Source organism: Pyrgilauda ruficollis, unplaced genomic scaffold (assembly GCF_017590135.1).
Source record: "Pyrgilauda ruficollis isolate IOZ18807 unplaced genomic scaffold, ASM1759013v1 scaffold41, whole genome shotgun sequence".
Taxonomy (NCBI): Eukaryota; Metazoa; Chordata; class Aves; order Passeriformes; family Passeridae; genus Pyrgilauda; species Pyrgilauda ruficollis.
This window is the reverse complement of record NW_024525601.1, coordinates 11,287,977-11,311,026: the sequence shown is the minus strand read 5'-3', so window position 1 is coordinate 11,311,026 and position 23,050 is coordinate 11,287,977. Positions and strand designations below refer to the sequence as shown.

General features: G+C 39.6%; 1 protein-coding gene across 5 annotated transcripts in view; it reads left to right on the top strand.

Moving 5' to 3' along the window:
- Positions 1-21,780: 21,780 nt before the first annotated feature.
- TRAPPC8 (trafficking protein particle complex subunit 8) overlaps positions 21,781-23,050 on the top strand; it is a 51,945-nt gene continuing 50,675 nt past the window's right edge. For all 5 annotated transcript variants that reach the window (XM_041477647.1, XM_041477648.1, XM_041477646.1 and 2 more), the window contains exon 1: positions 21,781-22,129. In XM_041477647.1, the coding sequence (XP_041333581.1) occupies positions 21,973-22,129 (157 nt within the window). In that variant the 5' untranslated portion in view covers positions 21,781-21,972. The remainder of the gene's footprint in view (positions 22,130-23,050) is intronic.

Sequence of the window (23,050 nt, the reverse complement as noted above, 5' to 3'; positions counted from 1 at the left end):
GTATCTGTCACAATGACTATTACCTATTAATGTTAGTATCTTCCTAAGGGAGAGTAGAGACAGCACAACAAAAACCAATCACTGCCTGAATGCCTTCTTTTTAGACCATATGGAGACAAAATTTGCATGCCTCTAAGTACCAAGAGTTGTGAAATTCTCAAGGGAAGCACTTACAAAGCCTTTGGCCCAAAGTGAAATAAGTTGCCTGGGCTGGGATATTTGCTGCCCATACTTCAGATTGAAAGAAAATCTGGTGGAAAAGGCAGAACTCCTTGGGCAGGGATCTCCCACGGGAAGACAGGCCTGGGATTTGAGATGCTATGGAAAATTGTCCTCTGGTAACTGTGCTAGCTGTGCTAGCTCAGGAGGTTACTGCTATCCTGCTCTCATCCCTGCTGACATGGGTTATCTTGGCTGTTCATAGGCTGGCAAACCCCCTACTGTTTAAAGTGATTGATTATCTTCCATGGAATGGAGCAGGAAGCCAGACCAGTCAATCTGAGTGGGTGACTGGTGGCAGTAACCTCATCAACACTGAAGGGACAGCCAGAAGAAGACACAGAGCTACACCTTAAGTGCTAAGCAGCCTGCAGAGTGCTTCTTGTACATGCTTGTGTCAGTGAGGATGACACCACAGCTGTATATCAGCTTCAGGGACACACTAGCCAGGCTGTGACAGTACATGAAAACGAAGAATTACAGAAGCCTCAGTTCAGATGCTACACAACTACCACTGGGGTACAGGCAGCATGGCCTTCAGCCTCAGCACATGGGAGGCTGGCAGAGATGGGCTCCCAAGTCTTTTACTCTTCTTGCATGACTTCATGGTCTTATGCCTCAGTTTCTCAATCTTTAAAAAGGGAGCAGGTTTTAATCACCAAGTAAAGCTGTTAGGAAGTTTAATTACTTCAGGTAAAGAAGGTTATGTCTTTTGAAGGCAGGTATTAAACAAAAGCAAAGATTTATTACTAATGCAACATGGTAGATCCATTTGAACTTTCTTCAGGAGAGTGCAGTATTTATTGATTAGTAGCTTTGGCAGGGGGAGAAATTGTGCAGGTGACTTCAGGGAAGTAAACTACAGGAAGGTGTCTGTGAAGGCATTCATGCTCTTGTTAACATTATTGTAAATCTTGATCCTTTAATAAAGCTGTGACCTTGGAGCTGACAACTGGTGCACTGTGGAGCAATACAGAGCATGGCACAAGCCTTGTAAATCTTATGTAGTTTTTGCCATTCACATAAACAACATGTAAAGAGAAATCAGGCAGCTGAAGTTTATGAAACACATTTATTTGAAGGAGAGCATTTTAAATCAGACTTTTTAGATGAAATGAAACCAATGGCCCTTCCAACTTTTTATTCCTTGTGATAAAATGTGTTTGTGAAATGAAACCTCAACAGTGAAAACTTTTAGAACTGCTTGTAAACTACTGTTCGCAGGGGTAAACTGACACTCAAAAAGCACATTTTAGATCACCTTTGCACAACTATTGTACAACTTTTTAGAAATACTTTTGTACAGCTGTTATTCTGCTGCTTTCTTGACAGTGCTGGTGCAAGAACATCGCATCTACTTGCCAATATGAAAAATGCAGAGATTTGTTCTGTGGGAGCAGTCAAAGATGGATGTGAGCAGAAAGGGAAAGAGAAAGCTGTGCAACTGCAGAGAGGTTAAAAAGTGCTATGTGCAAGGGGAAGGATGTCTTTTTTGCTCTTGCCAGGTGTATCTGCAAACATGGCAGCCACAGACAAAACTAAGGACAACAATCCTACAGCTTATTTCATACAAGTAAAAAGTTTTTTGGATGTCCAGGAAGCAATAAATGAACTTTTCTCCTATGTTTTAGGCTACTGTGTTCCGGCAGACTAGATGTTTTTTTAGTTACACAAATCTTCCACCATATCAAGCAACACTGCAAGCAACAAGCAACTTTGGAACAACACTGTCTATCTTTATGACTGAGGCGTTTTCTTTTGCGAGGGCAGTTCTCAGAGGAAACGAAAGCAACTTTCCTAGGCACATGACACATTGAACCATTCTTTTCCCAAAAAGGAGCCCCTTTCTGATTCCAAAACCTTAAGTGTAGAGGGCAGTTTCCTTGTTAATATGTTACCATGTAAGTAAAGCCGCTCTAATCACTGTATATGCTTCAATGAATGAACATGAATTTAGATTTTTTTACAGATCAAGTGCATCTTTGAAAGATACCATATTATACTGTACATGTAAGAAATTGGACATGTTTTTTTAAACTTAGTAAGAATGGAGGTTAGTTAAAAGATTCCATTCTCTTGAACAGGGTTCAATTTGTTCTTATTATAAACAGAATATTCGCTTCTTGCTATCCTTTCAAAATAGCTTTCCTTTAACCAACTTTGCTTATTTTAAGTCTCATCTTGCACTGTAAATGGAAACTTATGTGCAGCCCTTGGCAGTAGGTAGTATACTGTTTAGAGTTCCAAATTTGTTCCAATTTGTTTGGTCCTGTTGCATCTGAAATGCTGCTGTTTGTCATCTACGTCCAGCATTGCAGTCGTCCTCAATATACACAAGCCTGGCCTGCTCCTGGAATGGAGCTGCAGACAAATAGGAGAGGCTGCTGTAAAAGCCAGTGTGCCCGTATACTGTACGCACTGAAGCATTAGCTCATGTAAAGGGGCAGACTGTATAGACTCTCTGTGAATGTTTCCTTCAATTTACTTGGGGTTCTGAATCTTAGATGATCATGGTTAAAGTGGTGAAAACTAAGCTGCAGTGTTAAAGGGAACAGAGTGTGTTCCCCCCATCCCACCCACTGTGAGAAATGGGAGTGTTGGTTGATTTGTCTACAGGTCCTTGAGTCTGTAACCTCTCTAAAACACCTCTTCTGTGAGATGTGAAAGTCAGAGTCTAAAATGCCATGGCAAATAATGATCAGAGAAGTAAATTATGTTTATCAAGATCCAAGTCAACACCCTGTTGACCTCAAACCTACAAATGGAGTCACTAAGACCCCACAACCTCTCTCCACGAACATTGATAATTAAGCCATTTATGTGAAATTATCAAAACTTAGAAAAAAAAAGTTAACCCTCCCACCATGACAGACTCCTATATAAGACCACATAAGCAGTTTTCAAATTATAACTTCAAAACCCAGACAAGAGTACACATGGGAAGTAGAAATAGCACATGCTGGATTTAAAATCAGGCAAATCACTGAACAATGCTCTTTGACCTGGCTGTAAGTAACTGTTTGTTGTAACCATAATAAGACTTACTACACATTTTCAGTTGTCCAACAAGCACTCACAATGATAGGAATGCTACAATTTTAAATATTATGTGTATACCTGCTTGTCTAAGAGAAATGGGGAGGGGGAAAAATATAGGTACAGTTGTCCTCTGCTGTCAAAATCAATTAAACATTTAATACACTTTCTCTATTATTTCCTATCTGCAATGGTTGCTAGAATTAATCAGTTTAATGTGCAAATTCAGTAAAAAATATGTTTATGTACATTACTGCTGCTGTCCCTTCTGATCTGTGGTGCATGAGACATGGCCCATTAGCTCACCCTCATCAACTTTGCATGGGCAATAAGGAAAAGAGGATCTGGGAATAAGAAGTAGTATGTTTTTAGTGGATACTGAGTACCTGATACATTTTTGTTACTACAAACTATAAAAGCAGTATTGAGATTGCCTTGGCCAGACATCGTAAGGATCCTTCTTTTGCCAGACTGCAGCACGGGTGTGTAACAGGCACCTGATGTATGTTATGCTGGCAAGAGGTCACCCTTGCTAATGGATGCTGCACAGTTCTCTGCCAGCATGTCAGGATATCGATCCAGAAAAGCACTCTACTTATGTTATGGTTATCCATGACCTTAGGGAAGAACAGATGAAAATACTGATCACTACCACTACAGGCATTTTCTGAAAGCATAATTTAATTGCTGTGATATTCTTGGAGCAGGCGTGACCAAACTATCAATTCTCAGGAGTGCTCATTGAGTATTGACACCTCTTAGCAGAGGACTCCTACTCATTTTTCAGTACAGAGCATGGTCCTTTTGCATGGTGGAGACAATTTTTCAGGTCAGTGTAATTTTCAAATGTACGTGGACAAATGTTCAAGTTTTTCTGAGCATCAGAACAGTAACTGAAAAGGAGATAAGTCTGTCTTCAGAATAGCATGTCATTTAGGAATTTACACAGCAAAAAGTATAGGGACTTTAAGCTCATAAATAAAAACATTTCAATAATTATATCAAAATTGTTTCTTATCATTAATGAGCAAAACTACAGGCCATTGAATTTCAAGACCTGAGTAATTTTAGAATGGCTACACACTTAATCAAATTCTCTAATGTGTCCTGCTCTGAAAGAGAATGAAAGGAACAAAGAATTTGAACTTTTGACATACAATACACACATTTTTAAAATAGATATATTCTTTCTATATACTATATATTAATAATCTTCATAATTCAAAACTTTCTAAAGAACAAATTCTTAGGAGGTGGTCAATTACATTTAGATTATGATCAGTCTTATTCAACATTTTCAAGGAGTTTTATTTGAAAGTAAACATAATTCTCCCCCAAGAAAAACAGCAAAATCTGCTGACTTTTCAAAATACGGCTGTTTCTAGAAAGCAGGTCATGTGGAGCTAAAGTCTATCAAACTACCAAATGCCAGTAAAATGTATTGTTTTGTAGCCATACACAAAAATTAGCATCCATCTTAAGTACTATTCCAGTATTATAATTTAAAAATATTAGTAAAGGATTCATGTTGAATTACATGAAACAGCAACAATTCCAACAAAACAGAACAAAATTAACAAAGAATTCTTCTACCAAATTGAATTCATTATGTTGGGATAACAAATTTAAAAGTGCTTTTAAAAAGTCTTCAACACTGAGGTCTACCTTATTGCAGCAAGTCCAAGCTTCTCTATAGGTCTGTATTTTTCTACATATTTTTCCTAAGTTCTTAAATGAAGTATTATTTTACTCAGACATACCTAAGCAATGAGAAGCAGCAGTTGTTATGGTTTATACTGTGACTCATTCATGCTAAATCATTACTCAATATATTCTAGTTCAAACCTTATTATAACATTGTGGCTGTACCTAGGGAAGAATCTCCTTTGACTACTGGCTCAGTTCCTCAAGCATTGTATTACTGGGTCAGTATTGCACTAATATGTTATATAATAATAACATTCAGCTTATAAAAGTAAAGTCCATTTGGGTGAAATAATTATTAGTTTGTGGTGAATTTATTTGTCCATTATATTGGCTCTTAATATTTTTGAATTAAACCTGGGAGGCAAAAGGGAAAAAAATTTAGTTTGAGGAGGGGGATCCTCCCAGATCACATCTGGTTTGTTTTTTGTGATGAAAATCTAGACCAACTGCACTAAAAGCAAAAAATATTCCAATGTGAGGGCCTGATTCTGACCTCAAAATAGACTTCAGCAAAACTTTCTTGTAGATTCATTAAGGATAACTGGAGTTTGATAGTGCTGCTGCTACTGGCTGTCTGATTTCCATGAACTCAGAATCTCCATATAACAGTGAAGTACTATACTTCTGGTATTTCACAATCCTGAGGTATTTTTTATGTCCTTTATCCGGTCAAAGTCAATGTAGTGGGTCAAGAAGATTCAGCTCCCGTAGGTTTAGGTCTGAGATTAAGATTTACAATGGCACTGGCAGAATGTTTTAGAGCTCTGTTAGATATCAGCTTGATGAATTCAAAAAACTTAATTCTTCCATCATTATGCTGGTGGAATTTCTGTTTATACAGAAATGTTTATACATGTCATTAAAAAGGTGGAATTTCTGTTTATACAGACATGTTTATACATGCCATTAAAAAGAGATCTTAATAGTGTTAGTTCTCATGCATGGATACATCTCTGGAATTATTTAGCAGTTAGAGTTCAAGGCTGCAAACCCATATTTTGCATTCTGTTCAGTTTCGGTATGTACTTTCTGTCTTGGCCATATCAGTGGCTGGAATTCCTGCAGAAGGAAGATAAGTGCAACAGTAAGGACACATCCATGGCATATTATTTAGACCTGCAAAAATACAGAAATGACAGAATCTATATATAGAAAGAAAAAAAAAAACCCAAATGCTTTAAAATAGGCTTTCAATAAGGCAAGGGGTATAAAAAAGAATAAACATTTTCCACCACATGACATCTCTGGTATAGCATGCAGGGTATTTGTTCTTCTTAGAATATGTTGCTAAGATTGTGCTAATTGGCCCTGCAGCCCTGCTTGCATCAAGCAGAGAGCTGAAAACAGACAAGCTGAGCCTCCTGGTAGCACCAAAATGCACAATGAGTGTGAGGATTCACTGAGAGCAGAAGTGAGGATCTCATTCCCCACGGGCCAGGCAAAACCTATAGTCAGTGATTTGAAAACCTGACATCACAACAAAGATTATTTCATTTTTGTAGGGTTGCTGCTGGACAGTGTCACAAATACGCACATTAACAGCTTACTTAAAGTCTTCCTGAGCCCAGAAACAGAAGACTACTTCATGCTGCTCCTACAAGAGACAATCATTTTGGGCTGTCCTGTGCAGAGCCAGGAGCTGGACTCCAAGATCCTGTGGGTCCCTTTAAACTCAGGATATTCTATGATGCTATAAACTATCCAGGTTGTTGAGACAAGGCAATTTCTCCAACACATGGTGAAGTCAGGAGATTGAGCATTACACTCCGGGGTTTTAGGCAGCAGTTGGAGGCGAAGCTTTGGGCTGTTGTGTGGCAAGTGGTTCCTTGATTTAGCCATCTCGGGGTCTGGCTTGGGTAAAGGCACACCTACCTCTGCGAGTATTTTAGCCACGTCTCTGGTTCTAGGAATAACAGCAGATTGAATTAGTGCTCACTGCAGCTGCTTTTGAAAGCTTTTTTCAGCTTTTGTAAAATTTGTCAGATATGACAGATAAGTTTTGGTGAATTTTCTTGCAGAGATGTAGAAAAAACATTGCTGCCCTTTTAAGTGTCTGAGCACTATTGAAAACTCCTGGTCCTAATGGGAGAGGAAAAGGCCTTCCTTTACACTTGCTTACTCTTTACTATCATGTCGAGATACGGATTTGAAACTCAAAATAACAGCCTGGGGCTGCATGGAAGGACAAAAGAAAGGATGCACACTGACTGACTCACTGACAGCCCCTCTGGCTTTGGAGGAGCTAGAGGAAGCTGTTGTACCAGACTGCAACTTTCAGTGTATCACAGACTTTTCCTCAGATATTTCTACTAAGTTGGCCATTTTAGAGCAAATCCACCTGTTTTCCCTGTTCCTAAAATGCTAATCTTTGCACCAAAGCTGCTAAGGCAGGAGTCCACCTTGCTCCCACCAGCTCTGCAATGTAGAAGGCAGCTCCACAAGGGAGTGGGGTTGGATGCTGAGGTAAAACCTCAGACCACTGTAAAACAACCAGCCAAGCTTGCCAGAGCACTCTGCAACAGCATTTCTAACATACTTGACAGCCTGTCATCGATCTACGGGAGTATTGCAGATGTAATCTCTTCTTCCGCAGCCACCATCATCTGTAACTCCATGGAGCCATATAAAATACAATCAAAACCTAAGTCACACAAAAGGTAGTATTTTGCAGTTATTTCACAGAAGTATAAATGATTGCACAAGGTGCAAATAGGGTGCAGCAGAGACCCGACATGCTCTCTGTCCAAGGATAAACTCTGAATTGTTACACACTGTTTGCCTGCAGGCAGGTTTTAACTTAGATCATTCCTGTACTTTAGACAGGGTTGAAAAGGTTTCTTTGTTTCCCTGAGGAACAGATGAATCTTCTATAAATAACTCTGTACAAGGTTCACAAATACTGTCTGAGAGCTTTCCCCTTTTAATGTAACAGAATATAAAATCAGATTACCCTTTGCCAATTTGTTCACCCTCCCTCTAAAACTGTCAGTAGCAGGAAAAAAAGTTGATATCGAGAATAGAAGGATTGGTGAAGAACAATCGCACTCATGCATTATATGTAAGTGGTCTTATGCTGCTAGCCAGTGATTTCTTCACTTGACTATAAAAACAATTTGCAAAAAGTTCAGGTTCAACCGCAAAAACTCCTCTACCCTTAACCCAATTTATCATTTTGTTAGCTCAGACTGCATCTAAACACATAAAACAAACAAACAAAACTTAACACAGTGCAGATAGATTAAATAAAACATAAGTATCTCAGAATATTGACTCTGAACTTTTCCTTTCCTGCCTAGCCTCCAAACAATTGCCATGAGTCTTTAGCCAGAGGCTGCCTAACACCTCCCAAATCCCACAAAAGCTAATACATTAATTTATCTAGGAGATGCTGAAGCTGCTCTAAACAGTTGCACTTTCAGACATGCATGCATATATTTGTGTGTCTCAGCTCAGGAGCACCTAATTGTCCATAATCTGTGACCTGGCATAAATAGTGAAAACAAGCCCCTCCGGATGAGTAGCGGAAAAGGCTCAAGTGTTTAGCCGGATCACTGATGGGAAGGAACATTGCAAAGCTGACTTAGCTTCTGAGGCCAATGAGTGATCCTGGAAACAAGGGAGCTCAGAAACATGCAAGGAAACCTTTCATCCTTTTTTTCTCATTTTTCTGCCCCCGGAATTACTCCTGAACACTTGCTTAAGTGACCCTTCTGCCTGCCATGAGCAGCAGAAGGAGGTCTGTGCCAAGTGCCAGGCTGGGAAAGGGAGCAACTGTTGAGCACAGATGTAATTGAAAAGGCATTTAAAATACTGGTAGGCAGAGGTAGGTTATCTCAAAGCTGATGATTCAGTCATCATCGATTACTTTTAAAAACACATTTCCATTAGCACTGGAGGTGGCGTATTCTCAGGTGTGGGCAGCTGTGGCCCACATTCCTTGTGCTGGCATGATGGACCATGAACTACGTCTGTCAAAGAAAATAGGGAAAGGCTTAATGGCTGAATGTCACAAACAATGACAACAGATATTTCAGAGAAATTTATTTTGCTCTATTTATAAAGGTTATGAAGGATTCTAATTTTTATCTGTTTTCAGCCTGTTATTTCTTTACCCAGTACCCTTATGATAGCTGTGATGGGGATGTCTGTGGCAAATGACAAGATAGGGCAACAAAAGATATGAGACATGTCCTTGTGTTGGCTAACAGACACAAATGTAGGTTAATTTTAGTAGGAAGTTAAGGTGCTCAAGGAGTGCTGAGCTGTGGAAACAAAGCTGTGATTTTTCTTGTCATATTCTCTCACATCATTCATCCCTGTGCATGAAGCTTCTCTGCCAACAGTGGAAATGAATGCTGAAGCCAAGCGAAAATCATGGAAGGAGTTGAAGATGTACAAACATCACACAGTGACCTTAATGCAGCGGTCAAAGCAATCTACCAAACCAACTGTTGGTTGATTTTGGTGGTAATGAAGAAAAAAAAAAGGCAGATTCCTTCTAGGTATCCTTAGGGATGTGAACACTCAAGGAACAAAGTAGTGTTCTACTTATTTCTGGAGGTACTGGGAAATATATGATACATTCAGTAATGCATATAAGTATTTTGGGATCTGTCTAGGTACTTTTCATTTAGCTAAAAGCTGCATCTGTCCTATTAAATAAAGTTCAAAAAGGTTGTAATATCTTTTGGGCTTTGTCTTTTTTATCATGACAGAATATTATTGTTTCTTTATTATTGAGAAAATTTGAATATAGAATAATAAAAAACTAATATCTGGCAATTTATGAATATATTTTCCAGTATCCAATGTATTTTCCACGGCTTGATATTTTTACAGAAGTGAAGTCAAGTATGACCCACTTTTGAGTAAGAAATAAAATGGGAAATGCAGTAGACTTGGCACCTCCAAGATGAAAGCATCAACATGTTCAGTTATCTTTCACTTTGCATCTGGCCTGCAGTAAAACTAGTAATCTCCTGTCAAAGTGATTTTCTTGGAAATTTCCATCACAGATTTGGTTTTGGAGAAGTTATCAGCATTTTCTGGGCCCAAACTCTGCAGTGATTATTATCTCATATAAACAGCCTTTACAGTCATGTTATTAACTTGCTAAATCAAACATGTAATGACAGAAGAAGGACAGGAAATCCTGTCCTTGCTATTTACTCCTATGCTATCCCCCAATGAATAATAAAAGGAGAGCTAAGAATTGCATGTCATCTTAGGTAAAACCCACAAAAAACAGGATAGCAGCATGCATTCTTATAGAAACTGCAACAAAATATGTTCCAGCACATGTGAAATCTTGTCAGTCAGAATCAAGTCAATGTATTTCCTCTGACAGCTACTGGTTTCTTTTAGTGTCCAATAAATCAGGAGGGAAATAGTAATACCATGCCACAGGCTGGACTCTAATTTTGTCTATTAGTGCATTACATTTGGTGTCACTTGGTTAAGATTTAGATCTGAATTAGACTCAAATTCAATTTCTTTGCATATGACGGCATTAATAACCTAATGTGATAAAAGGTCATTAGCCACTCTAAGATAATTAAGTGCTAGGATTATTAAAAAAATCAATCAGGGACTAAATCTGTAGGGTTTTTCTTCTGGTAAATCACACACACATTTAAAATCTGACTTAATGTAAGAATTAATAATATATGGAAAGCATTAAATCAGGAAGGTTAAAAGTAAAGAGCTTTTTTTAAAAAAAAAAAAAAAAAAAACAGACCAACAAACCAACATTAAAATACCCAGCAAATGAGCCATTAAGTGCCTGTCAATAATATGTGAAAACAGAAATGGCATTGTCATTGTTGACGTGAAGAATGGAAGTCTCATGAAGACAGTGGTAAAACTGCGTTAGAGATTTCAGGGATTACTGATGATATTTTTCCAGTACTCAATAGATGGCATACATGGAAATCTGATTGTGGTGGGAAGAGTTGGAATGAGCACCAGGCTAGAAGTTTGTGGTGGCCTGAAGACAGACACAATTCTCACAACCAATTACATCAAATGAGGTCACGGGGAGAACAGGCTCAGCCAAGCTCTGTTACATGTACATGTGTTTACAGCTGAATACGCATTTACAGAAGTGTTTGCATTTAATGTGGATACACACATACAAATAAGTTCTACATAAACCTGATTTTAAGTATCCTAGAAAAAAAAATAGTTAAGAAATAAGGAAAACTGAGACTGTATTAGATGCGAAAATTAACAGTATTAATGAAAATTAGGATGTGTATGAGAAGACTTCATTACATGGTGTTAAGCAGTATTTTAAATATTAAAATGAACTATTTTATTTAAAACCATTTCTGGAAAAGGAAGGAAAGACAATAGCTAGAAGTAGATAGCAAACATAAATATGTAAATAAAAATTACTGCACAAATCCAAAGAAACTTCAAGCCTAGTAAAATGAGGGACAACAGAAAATCTAAAGTATAAATTAGAGAAGGTAAAACTGCAGGTAAGATTTGGTGCTAGATTTATAGGAGAGTGCTAATGTTAGCACTCTGATAAGGAGCGAAAGGATGTATTTACATCTGATCAGGGTACTGGATAATTTGCTAGGCCAAAATGCAAATGTAAGTTTTAAACTGCATTAATAAAAATTCTCTAAAAAAATATTCTAAAAGGAAGGAAGAGAAAAAACTTGCACACAACAACCCCAGATGAACTGGCTGAAGAGTTTTCTGTCTTGCTGTTCATCATTGTTAATAATTCTGAGCATGCAATGGAAGTCCTCCAATGCTGGACTCAACATGTTTGACCCATTAGTTATAAAATGTAAAATATGAAGAACTATCAATATATTGATGCTCACTAATTTGGTTTTAGAAACAGGACTTGGCAACATCAATTCAGGTTGTACTCTGATGAACTTCAATTATAATTGAGTTTTGTAATTGTGCTGATGTAATATACTTCTGTAGGGTATTTAACTTAGTCTTTCATGGCCTTCAAACTAATATAAAATAACATCATATAATATAAATTAGATACTTGGGAAACAATAAATGCTGTATGGCAGATCTTACAAAGTAGCATCAAAAACATACATACTTGACCTTACCACAGGTAATATTTTTATAGACATTTTGGAAACAAATACACAACCACCAAGTGACTGTATTTGCAGATGCTGGAAGCAGAGATGAAAAGATAAATCAAGACGGCAATGTAGATTGCACAGCACAATCTGCATTCCAGGATAAATTGGACCCATTCAGAGAAAGCAGATCCTAAAATGTCAAGTGCAATCTCATATATCCAGGGGGAAAAAAAAAGTGTGCTATATTTCTGGAAGATTAACTAGTGCCTGAACACAACCTGGCAGCAGGCTCAAGAAGCAGCTTGCACTTCCCTGGTAGCTCTGCTATCAAAGAAGCCAAATGACTTCTGATGGGAAAAACAACAGTATAAACTGAAAAATCGGATCTTTATTGCTTGGGATTCACTGCTCTTAAATGAAGAGCAAGTGAAAGAAACTCTGCTAGTGCAACTTGACTAATTTTTTTTTCTTATCCAAGGCATAGCATACATCAGATAACCTGTGCCCACAGATAATCTGCAAAACGACAAGGGGATAATGGAAGGGGATGAGAAACAGGACAACGTTTCCCAGCAGTGGATCTGGGATACATTCTTCTGGTGTAACCTGAGCATGCATATAATGAACACTGCTGTTAAACCACAGGGCATTTTCCCACCCACACAGAAGCTATGGTTTTACAGTTGAGGATACATGTTGAAGCACAACAAGGGATGTTTGTTGATTGACCTGAAAAGAGCACACCAAGTTGCCTTTCCTCTTTGTTCCCTTGTCCTAGTTGAAAATGCTAATATTGTAGAGGATTTCCTCATATGAATTTCCTGTCATTTATTCAAGTCAGAAAGAGGCAAGGATTTCCTACTCCCAAAAAGGAGACATTACACCATGCACATATGTCAGGCAGCAGTGCTGTTGCCTTGAAATGTGAATTTTAATTTCAGTGAGTTTATTTACATCATGACCCTTCATCTATTTACCTGATTTTAATGACACTATTATATGAGAAAGTAATCTGTGATGATTATGTTATTTGGTGTAACTTTCTAAAACCTTAATGTCTTAACCTTTGTTAGAGTGAGTCATACAATTAAGTAATTGGATAAGGTCAGTTGAAGTAGACACATGGTGCCTGGTGAAAGCATGTGTTGACATGAAGCTGGTTTTATAAAATCGTGGTGTAATTTCTAGCTTCTGCTTGTACCTTGAGAAACTATAGTTCCCTCAGGGAAAACCCTTGTGAATAAGAAAAGATGTCTGAAAAGATAAGCCATGTAAGTACTGATATCTTTAATGGTTAGGATTTTAAGAGCAGGTTTTAAATCCTTTTGTTAATTTATGAAATCACTTCTTTCATGGCAAAGTGGCAATACAGTGCCCAAAATTTACTTTTTGGTATCAACATTTAGGAAAACTTTTGAAACTTCCTTCGGTATTTTGATTTGCCCGTGCCTCATATTTGCCTCAGGCTCTGATCCTATCTGTAGCTGTGGCTTCCACACAGATTCATTGACCACCCCACTTCAGTCACAAGGACCTTCTCTCCTGCCTGTCCTTTACTTACCCGCAGAGTAATGAAAGCTCTGTCATCCTCCTCTAACTGAGATTTGAGTCCAATGCTTTTTCCTTGCAGCATTGTCCTTCCAAGTCCAGCTTTCTTCATCTGTGTATTTTTTTTTCTCCCACCCATGTTTCTTTGCAAGTTAGTAACCCACGTGTGCTGGCTTAGCTTTCTAGATTTTTCTGTTGTTTTGCCATGTAGTGTTTGTTGCCTGACCAGTGAGTGACAGCATTCACTGCTTTCCTGATCAATTTGAAGTAGAAATTATTTGCAATGAGTATATTATTTTTCTCCATGCGAGAATGCATGCTTGTCTGAATGCTCAATTTTTCTGTGTATCTTCCCTGCAATTTTCTCTGCAGAAACTTTTCCTGGAAGGAACCAGCAGGCCTGAGCTGGTGCCTAGCTGAGGAATCCAGACAGTTTGATTGATTCACCAGGCTGGGCTTTTGGAAAGTGAACCAAGTGAGTGAAAAGAGGCCCTGGGGAATCATGAATAGGAGGGAAAGGGGAAGAAAGCTATCACAAAAACTTCAAATTGCCTTAGAAGGGCATAGCCACAGCGACCACACTCAGATTAGTGACATTACACCTCTTTGTCAGGCTCAGCTCAGGAGCATAAGACGACTTTGATGAAGTATAGTAGGTGTAGAACTAACAGTTGATTCCTGTTCCTCAAGAAATGACCTCATTAATTTTTTTTCCCCTTAAACTGGAACAAGAGTTGAAATTTTGAAATCTCCCACCAGCTGGCATTTTGGGGGTAGAAAAAGTCAGGAATGTGAAATACCTTAAACAGAATTACTGAATGCAAAAATTTAAGCAGGCTGTTTAGAAGTGGTTGGAAAGTTTGGATTTTACCTTGCCATGTCTGGTACAGGACACAAGACATGGAAGAAAAAGTGATTATATCCTGTGGTCAGGGCTTTCTAATTTGGGAACCAGTATTGTCATTTCTAATTTGGGAACCGGTATTGACTGAATATATCACACTCCTTTCCTTCCTCCATTTCCCTTCCTTCCCAAACAGCAAAAATATAATTATGCATTCAATTCTAGTTCTCAGGAGGGAGGATGGTTCTCTCATGTATTTGCATTATTCTGTCTGGAAGCTGATGGAGTGGTGTGCTCTGATTTTTTATCTAATTTGACCCTCATCTCTTCCTAAGCTGAGGCCTATATCCTTAGAAGAATATAGGTGCAATCATGTCTTGCACACTAAATCCAGTGGCTTCTGATAATTCAGATCAGAATTCATTCCTTTGTGCTTTAAATGATAATGCAGCAATTAAGGTGTTGAATAATATCATAGACTAAAATACACATGATGGATCCTAAGATAAATAGTATTTATTTTTAATGCTGATCTTATTCAACAAGCATTATGGTTGGAAGATATATTAAAATGAGAAAACCTTATCGATTTTAGAGGCTATTTGGACAGTTTCATATTTCCCTAAACTTTCCAGGCACAGAGAATAAAAAGAATATGTAACTTAACATTTCCCAAGAGCATTTTTGATAATGCCATTAGTAAAAAGATACTAAATCTCTTGAGTAGCATTTCTCGTTTGCTTTTCTCTTCCTCTTTAATTACTTTTTTTTTTTTTTTGTCAAAAATAATAATTTACAGTGACAGAGAGTCTAAACAAGGCACTTTCTGGGAATACAGCAAATTCTATTAACTAGAAACCAAATAACAAATTATTTGTTTGGAAACACTACTTCTCACATCTTTAAGCATACAATAAAGACAGTTTTAAAAACTTCTGTCAATTTCTGTCAAATGCCCTGTGATGGGACAGATGAATCTCATCTACTTGACTATGGCAACAGGTAAACTCTGTCAAGTTCAAAATGGCCCTTCTATGCCTACCTATTGTTTCCAATGCATTGAAATGCATTTTGCAGTGAAAATCTGAACTGCTGATTCAAAGACTAAATTTCTTTAAATGACAAGGAAAAGTTTGTTTAGACTTTTTCATTTGTTGACCTCTTAAACGTAGTAAAAGAAGTATGTTTGTAGAAGGATAGAGAGGTGAATCTAATAATAGGAAAGACAGGAAATCTCAAACTGATTTTATCCCCTGGAGTAATATCTGGTGAACAATGGAAAACTGATATTATCATCTCACAGCATTTTATTATTATTTTATGACTTTGCACTACATAGCACTGTATTTATGTATTGAAAAAATCTCAGAAAAAATACTCTATGTAAACCAGGAAAATACTGATTTCTAGGTGAGAATCTACTGTTTGGTTCATTTTCATCTTCTGTCTCCAAGAGTAATTACTTAAATATGTTGAACATAGAAGAGAAAATCTGGTTGGATACAACAATAATGTGCCATGACTCTGTTTTAAGAAAAAAAGATAAGAAAAAATGTAGTTTTAAGATGCCTTGGTAAACTCCTCTGCATAAAGGACATTGCCATTTGACTTTAAAAAAAAAATACATGGATTCACCTCAGGTGAATATATGTAGTTTATTCATGAAATCACATATCCACCTGCATTTCCACATTCCCAGCTGTCATTTCTCTAATTATTGCTCCAGTGAGAGTTTTTTCCCTTTATATTGCCTAAATTTAACATCACTCTGATAGCTAAGCTCAGTGAAAGCAGAGTGAAGTCTGAGGAACTGGATTTAATTAGTCGTTTTTTTTCATACTTTCAATTATTTGTCTACATTTATGTGTATGCATACTGTAACCAGTGCTTGCCTCCCATCCACTAAAATGTACCTGCTTGCTTTGGATCACCTAAAAATCAAAGCTGCACAATATACACACACACTAAGTCATAAATACTGCAGTAGACACCTTGTTATAGGGACACATTACATGTAAGGCTTTTGCATGTGACTAGGGCTGCAAAAATGGAACTGATCTGGAGAAATTAGTGCAAATGTTTCCTACAAATGAAGAACCACTTTGTTTGTCCTTTGTTAGTTTAGTGACTCAGTTTCAGCAAGTGGCGGGCAACAACCCCAGGAATTTTCCTGACAAAGGGACCCCCAGAATCAAGAAGATTATTTGACTACAGTTTAAAATAAATGAGCAGCAAGGACGACAGACTTTAGTTAGAAATATCTGAGATAATTAGGAAAAAGGAAGTATGAGAATGTGTGAGAGAGTGAGCGTGAGAACTTCACTTTTTCTTACAAGGAGAGTGGCAATATTTATATGTGTCCAAAGTTTTGTAGTGAATGGATCCAAGGACTCTGTTGCTGAGTTTTGATCCCCTTGTTTTACTAAATGTCTTCTTTCCTTCTACTTGTTACTCTATTCTTGTTTTCTACTCTTTTGTTACCGGCAAAGAAGAGAAGATTGCTGCTAATCCTGGGCTGAGTCGGGGCGGGGGGTGGTAGAGGGCTGGTTCTCTACCAAGAGAGAGGTTATGGAGAATAACTTCAGAATTCCCAGCCAGAGCAGGATCACCAGGAGCTACTCCTAGCTCTCTCTAAATACCTGGAGCTGTTCACTGGAAGAGCTGTATTATCATGCCTGGAAGGAGAACTGCATGATCACACATTCCCACCCCGTGCCCATCAAGGGCACTGGGATCCTGAGTAGTCAGGGAGAGCGTACCATTGATTTAGGAGAGCAGGAGATTGATCCCTGCTACCACCTTGAAGCATAGCTGGGCAAACCTTTCTCATTAATCCTTGTAGCTTCAGATCTGACCTTCTGCTTCAGCCAGCAGACTCTGTCCAGAGGATCACCTGGACCATGTCCCAGCCACCCTGGCCTTGATAGACACTTGAGCCGTTCTTATTGCCTTGCTGTTTAAAATCTTACTTCAGAACTGGGATTTGTTCTTGTCTTTTGGGAAAGGACAAGCTGTGTTTATTCAGCTTAGGAGGAGTTCCTCTTTCTTCTGTGCATGTGTTGTTTTTCCTTTGTCTTGCAAGCTGCAGAAGGGCATTTAAAGAGCTTTTCCTGATTTGTGGAAGGCAGTGAAACTTAGAGGGCTGCTGATGCATGGCAGACTGCAGGAACCACAGCTTCGCTCTGGCAGCAATCTGTCTTACCTCTGTCTGTCATACCAGTGTCTGCAAACACAGATGACCACAATGCTCAGGTTTGTGAAGGTCATAACCAAATCCAAAAGTTGAAAAATCAGGGTCCCAGATTAATCTTGAGTAGTTACCACACAACAGCTAACTGGTTGTAAATCCATGTTGGTATTGAACTTGAAATTATTTGCATTGCTGTGGTTTATTAAAAAACCCTCAATCAATTCCACCCCTCCAATAGATAGCGTCTTGTGTGACTTTAGCTAAATCTTAAAATTTTCATTTCAAGTTATGCTGCAGAGGATTGCTGTGAAAAACATTAATTCTGTAATTCAGAAATTTGAACTGAGCATAAACTCAAATGTGCAGTTGAAATTTGCAAGGAGCTGGGAATCCACATTGTAGACTTTCAAGGACATAGTTTAATCTGCAACTACCACAGGGAAACAACTACATCCCATATTTAAATGACTGCAAATGAAAGTTTTGGATTCAACCTGAGATTGCAGCTCTTGCAATTCTGTATTCTTTTTCCTCTGTTTTAAACCTACACAGTAATACAAATATTTTATTAACAGATGGAAAAACCCTTTCAAATGAACTTCCTCAGCAGCAGCAGTAGCTGAGTTCAGCAGAAAGATCTAGCTTGGTTATCTGCATAAAAGAATTGCAAAACTTACAAGTTGAGGAAACTTCCAGCCCAAAAGGAGTACAAAAGCACAACCGGCAGCAACAAAGAAACATCAAAGGGTAAAAGCTAAGCAGTTTAAGCAGTTTCAGCTCCAAATTTTACAGTCACATTCTGGTTATTCTTACAAATGAAGCAGTGGATATGCTCCGATCTATTAATTTCACAATTTTTACTATTTGTTCTCTTTTTTTATTCCCTGATTAGGCATCCCCTGTCACTGTTCATCCTATACTCTCTGACTTCTGTTCAGATACCATTTCCTTTGATCCACTGCTTTCTCTGTAATACCCAGTATTTTCAGTTAAACAATTCAGATGGTTAAAACATCCACTCATGACATTTCATTATCCTTTTGTACTTCTGTCCACTGTCTGTCCTATCTATTTATACATTGTCAGAATCTGAAAGCAAAGTGTTGTGCACACATTCCCAGACTTAGGGTGCTACAAGTAATTAGCAATGATCTGTTATACTTCTTCTAATGAATCTTCTGACTGCCTCAATTTTTAGTAAGAGATCTGGGATACAACACCCTGAGCTGCTGTGTTCATTGAAGATGGGGTTGTTCATCCCTCCTCAGTACTCCAGACAAGTCTGAGAGGCTGCATCAAAAGGTTCTCAGTCACCATCCCAGGAGTTGTTCCAGAAATGACTGGCCATGGTACTTGTGCTGTGGTTTAGTTGACAAGGTGGTCTGTCAAAGGCTGGCTCGATGATCTCAGAGGTCTTTTCCAACCTAATTGATTCTGTGATTCTGTTACCTTGTCTGAGGAGAGCAGTCCATGAGATGGCAGAGCAGCACTAAACTAGAGTGACAAAACCTGTAGTGACAGTAGAGTGTAGAGTGACAGTCCTGTAGACAGTGTCCTACTGGGAGAGATCATCCAAACAGAGATATTCTAAGCACAAAGTTTAGAATACTGGGTAAAAAGAAAATGTGTACAACATTTGCATTCAGAGAGAATAAATTTTGAGCACACAAATATAAGTTTAGAGCTGCTATAATAAAAAAACAAACCTCCAACACAATTACAATTAAAATGAATGATTTGTCATTCTGTAGTGGCTACTGAAGATTGATAATAGCCACATGAAATTTGAATTTCTGCCAGAAATTTAAATTAAAAATTGAATCTCTGCCAGAAGGACACGATAATGGTAAGAATTTTAAAAGAATTTTTAACCTCAAGTCATGTGCGCACAGGAGCGGAAGTTCTGATCCACTTCACTCTACTGGATATAACTCATGTAGTGTTCAGAAGTAATGCAAGAGGAATGGGAGACAAACACCATTTTCACAAAGCATCCATGTGGAGGTCCTAGTCTAAAGTATCTGTGAAAACATGATTATGGAATAACTCTGGGGAATTTTGAAATGCGGATAAGCCATAAATATTGCGAAAGTTGGCCTTCCCCTTGTTCTAATAATCTATCAAAGCAAAAAAACATTTTTTTCTGCAATATTTAGTAGCTTTTAGATAACATTCCCAGGACCCAACCCTGAACAATAGCAACTTGTATGGGCTATTAGATTTTTTTTCTTACTGCCTACATTAAAACAATTTTTTCATTCACAGAAGATGAGCTTTTTTGTGATGTTTACAACCTCTGTCACAAGGACTGTCCCTGGTAGGGTATTAAAAATCAGCACTACTTTTTTTTTGTAAATAACATGTTCAAAACCACTTATTTCACCATGGATAATCACTCTCGTCTTCTGCATGACTTCCCTTGCTCAGGTGACAAATACAAAAGGACTTTGGGTGATAATCCTGCTTTAAAATGCAAATCTCAAAAAAAAAAAAAATAAAAGAAAAGGAGCTATTTCATCCCATTTGAATTTCATGCATATGACTGAGCAGGGACAGGTCTGCCACAGAACACCCAAGCAACTCCTTAATGTTTAACAGAGCCACAGAGTGGGTCAGGTTGGAAGGGACCACAGTGGCCATCTGGTCCAACATCCCTGCTCAAGCAGGGTCAACCCGGAGCACGAGCACAGGACTGCATCCACACAGTTCTTCAGTACCTCCAGTGAAGGAGACAGCAAACCTCTCTAGAAAATCACACCAGATTCACCCACATTGTAAAGTTCTTCCTCATGTTCAAGTGGAAAGTTAACTGTTCTGGGGGATTTTGTGGGTTTTTTGGCTGGTTTTATTTGGGTTATTTTTTTCTGCTTTTATTATTGTTGTTTTGTTGGGGTGGTTATTGTTGTGGGGGTTTTGTTTCTTTTCTTTCCTTTTTTATTTTTTATTTTTTTTTAATAAAACTGACAGAACTTTCCTTTGGGGGAGGTTTTTGGGGCCAAATGCCAGCTCTTGTCCCACCACAAACCAGCTTCCTAGTGCCAGGAAATCCCCCAGGACAGCTGCCCACCACGCTGTGCACAAGGGTTTTGTTTAATACCACGCTTTAGTAGGCAAAGCTTTAAAAATGAAGCTATTTTGCCCAGTTTGAATGTCTTGCATACAACTGAGCAGATCTGCCAGAGAACACCCCAGCAACTCTTTTTAACAGAACCTCAGAATTGTTAGGGTTGGAAGGGGCCTCTGGAGATCTTCTAATCCATCCCCCCTGCCAAGGCAGGGTTACCTTGAGCAGGTGACACTGGAATGTGTCCAGGTGGGTGAATGTCTCCAGAGAAGGAAACTCCATGTCCTACCTGGACACCTGTTCCAGTGCTCTGCCACCCTTGGTGGAAAGAAATTCTTCCCCATGTTGAAGCGGAACTTGTTTTCTTTTTTATGATTAACTTATGATTAACCGTTCACGTGTTTTATTTGTGTGGGGGGGTTTTGTGTTGAGGTTATTTTGGTGGGCTTCTTTCCCCTTGTGGTTTTTTTTTTTTTTTATTTCTCCCCTCCCCATTTTTTTGGGGTGGGGAGGGCATAATCGTGGTGCTTTTTTGTTGCTGTTTTGCATATTTTCCTTGTTTTGGGGTTATTTTGGTGTTTTTTATGGTTGTTGCTTTGGGGCTTTTTTTTTGTTTGTTTTGGTTTGGATTTTTTTTTTTACTCCCCCCCCACCCCGTTTTCTTTCGGGGTCATTTTGGCCTTTTTGTTTGTTTGTTTTGAGGGTTTTTTGTTTATTTTTTCAATTTTCTTGTTTTGATTTGTTTAGTCTTTACTTTTGCGCGCTTTTTTTGTTGTTTTGTGGCACTTTTTTCCCCCTATTTTTCTCGTTTTGGGGTCATTTTGGCGCTTTTTGTTGTTATTTTTGGGCTTCTTTTGTTGTTGTTTGTTTTTTTTTTAAATAAATCCCACAGCACTGTTTTTCCCGCTCGGTGGCCAAAGCCGCTTCCCGGCGTCAGGAATCCCCTGGAGCATCCCGCGCTCCGCCCGGACCGCACCAACTGCCCGCTCCGTGGGGGGGAGGGCTGGGTTGTGTGCTCCCTCCCCCCCTCCGGCCGGCCACCGTCGCCTCCCCCTCCCGGCCCGGCGCCGCCCCTTTGGCCAATCACATGAGCGGGCGCGGGGGCCGCCGGGAGCGGGCGCTCCCCGAGGGGTTCGGCTGAGGCGCAACATGGCGGCGCTCGGCGGGCGCTGAGCGGGGCCCGGGCGGGAGCCGCGGACAGGCACCGGCCAGGGAAGGAGGGAGAGACGGACGGAATAATCCGGAGAATTGCGGAGAAAGGTGGCGGGGCCGTCTCGGGCGGCCCCGAGCGGCGGCCATGGCCCAGTGCGTGCAGTCGGTGCAGGAGTTCATCCAGGACTCGTTCGTGCCCTTGGTGGCCGCGCTGTGCAGCGAGGAGGCGGAGCGGCTCACCCGCAGGAACAACCTCAGCTTCGCCGAGCTCGTCAGGCCCTTCTGCCGCCTCACCTCGGAAGGTCGGTGCCGGGAGCGGAGCGCGTTGTTTACACGGGGCGGGGGAGGCGGTGCCGCCGCTCCCTTCCGCCCGCGGCCTCCGGGGGTCCCGCGGGGCTGCGGCCGCCGGGGCTGCGCCGGCGGGACGGGCCCGACACCCCTTCCCAGTGCCCGGACGGGTGTCACCGGGAGCCGTGACAGCCTTGGCGGAGACACGCGTTTGCCGCGGTTGTCGCAGGTGACAGCTGTTAAGTCAGCTTAGTTTCATTCGGTCTGCGGAAGCGGGGAAGTTTGGCTTCTCCTGGAGACATCCCACGGCTGGAGAGGAAGATGTCTGCAAATTCAGCTCTTCCAGACGGATCTTTGTCTTCCATTAAAACCACTTTGCTGTTACCTGCCTAGTGCTCGTACCTGACTCTTGCTGTAGACTTTACTGGATTTCACACTTGTCATAGCCAGGCGTTGAAAGTATGGCCAGTCTTTCAGAAACATTAATCGTAATTTAAGTTGCATGGCTTTCCTTTCTCTTGCCTGTGGTTTTATCCTATATGCCTTTTTTTTTGTTTGTTTGTTTTTTTTTTGGTTGATGTTTCTGTAACACCTGTCCAAAGAAGTGCAAATCGAGCTGCTTATGTGGCAGAATGACCACGTGGTGAAGCAGTGGAAAAACAGGAGATTGACCACTTAAGAGAAACAACAGAGTTTTTTAGCTTGATGTTTTAACTGAGTATCCGGAATTTGTTTGGTTTTAATTTAGGTGAGCTGTGCATTTCAAGCTGCTGCTCATTACAGTAGTGTGCAGGACAGCAGTTTGCAATTGTCAGAATAGTGATGAAGTGACATTTGTCAGATTTGGTTTCTGACAAACATGTAGCTCAGACTGCAGCCTCTGCATGTCATGTGCTGAGGAAAGAGTGCAAGAAAACGAAGCTTGTAGTGTCATT